The sequence below is a fragment of the Egretta garzetta genome, unplaced genomic scaffold (genome assembly GCF_000687185.1).
Source record: "Egretta garzetta isolate BGI_Z169 unplaced genomic scaffold, ASM68718v1 scaffold38, whole genome shotgun sequence".
Lineage (NCBI taxonomy): Eukaryota > Metazoa > Chordata > Aves > Pelecaniformes > Ardeidae > Egretta > Egretta garzetta.
Genome location: NW_009260667.1, coordinates 6,540 through 7,876, shown reverse-complemented (window position 1 = coordinate 7,876; position 1,337 = coordinate 6,540). Strand labels below are relative to the sequence as shown.

Genomic DNA, 1,337 nt, shown 5'->3' with positions numbered 1-1,337 from the left:
CCCTTCCTAAAGGAAAGCGTTTCCCTGTTCCCGGGCGGAGCAGGGGGAGGCAGCGGCTTCGCTGACAAACGCGGCAGTGCCGGGGGAGGGGGCGCACGCCAAAACGTGCGGGGGAGAAAAAAAAAAATGAAACCGAGCTGCAAACGCGCCGGGAAGAAAAGTGCTTCAGAACGTGCTCCTGAATTATTTATTAAGTCGCTGACAGAGTCAGAAATAAGATTTATTTTTTATTTCACAGGTATAGAGCACAGCCAGGATTTTCCAGCGCACCAATCGCAAAAGAAGAATTAAAATCCGTGGGAAACTTTGATGAGACGACCCACCTCCCCCCGCGCTCGGGAAAAGGGAGCCGGCGGGACACCAGGGGGCAAAGCTGCGGCTCCTTTTTAGTCGCGCTCAAGACCAGAGCTCACAGCAGCAACGCGCTGTTTTTAAGCCTTAAAGAACCAAGGGTCGCTCCGCGCATCGGCCCCTACCCGAGAGCCCTCCCCGCTTAAAAACTAAGTAGCTGCGTTTGAGCTACCGAAAAACCCCCAGTACTGAACTTTTGTGGCGACATGCGAGGGAGCAGGCTACTTACGGACCTCCCGGGCAAACCAGTAACTCGGCCCTTTTACTTGAAAAAATTGGTGGCTCTTAAAAGAGCCTTTGGGTTAAAACTTGGCGAGGCGCCGAGACGCTCTACTTGGAGCTGGTGTACTTGGTGACGGCCTTGGTGCCCTCGGAGACGGCGTGCTTGGCCAGCTCGCCGGGCAGCAGGAGCCGCACGGCCGTCTGGATCTCCCGCGAGGTGATGGTGGAGCGCTTGTTGTAGTGCGCCAGGCGCGAGGCCTCGCCGGCGATGCGCTCGAAGATGTCGTTCACGAAGGAGTTCATGATGCCCATGGCCTTGGACGAGATGCCCGTGTCGGGGTGCACCTGCTTCAGCACCTTGTACACGTAGATGGAGTAGCTCTCCTTGCGGCTCTTCTTGCGCTTCTTGTCGCCCTTCTTCTGCGTCTTGGTGACGGCTTTCTTGGAGCCCTTCTTGGGCGGCTGACCGCCCCGCCACCGACCTTTTTATGGGAGAGCGCCGCCAGTGACGCCGCTTCTCGTACGAACGGCTTTGTAATTGGTCCGTTCTAAATCCCACCCTACTATTGGTTAATAATTCTAGCCCTATCAGCCAATCACAACCAGCCCTTTCAATCGCTCAGCTCTGTCGCGAAGCTCGTCCTCTGCTGCCTGGCCCCGCCCCGCCCCGCCCGCGGCTCACCCCGCAGCTTCCCGGCTCCCCGCCCCCCCGCCGCCGCCTCCCCCCGCAAACATGGGACTTATGGTGGTAATTTCCAGTTTTT

The 1,337-nt window shown here is 57.8% G+C and overlaps 1 protein-coding gene across 1 annotated transcript; it reads right to left on the bottom strand.

The window, feature by feature from the left end:
* Positions 1-152: 152 nt before the first annotated feature.
* Positions 153-1,055, bottom strand: LOC104132333 (histone H2B 1/2/3/4/6; the record flags this gene model as incomplete). Its single annotated transcript, XM_009645613.2, has 1 exon — positions 153-1,055. A coding segment is annotated over one exon (374 nt), but the record flags the coding sequence as incomplete, so codon positions are not given.
* Positions 1,056-1,337: the final 282 nt, after the last annotated feature.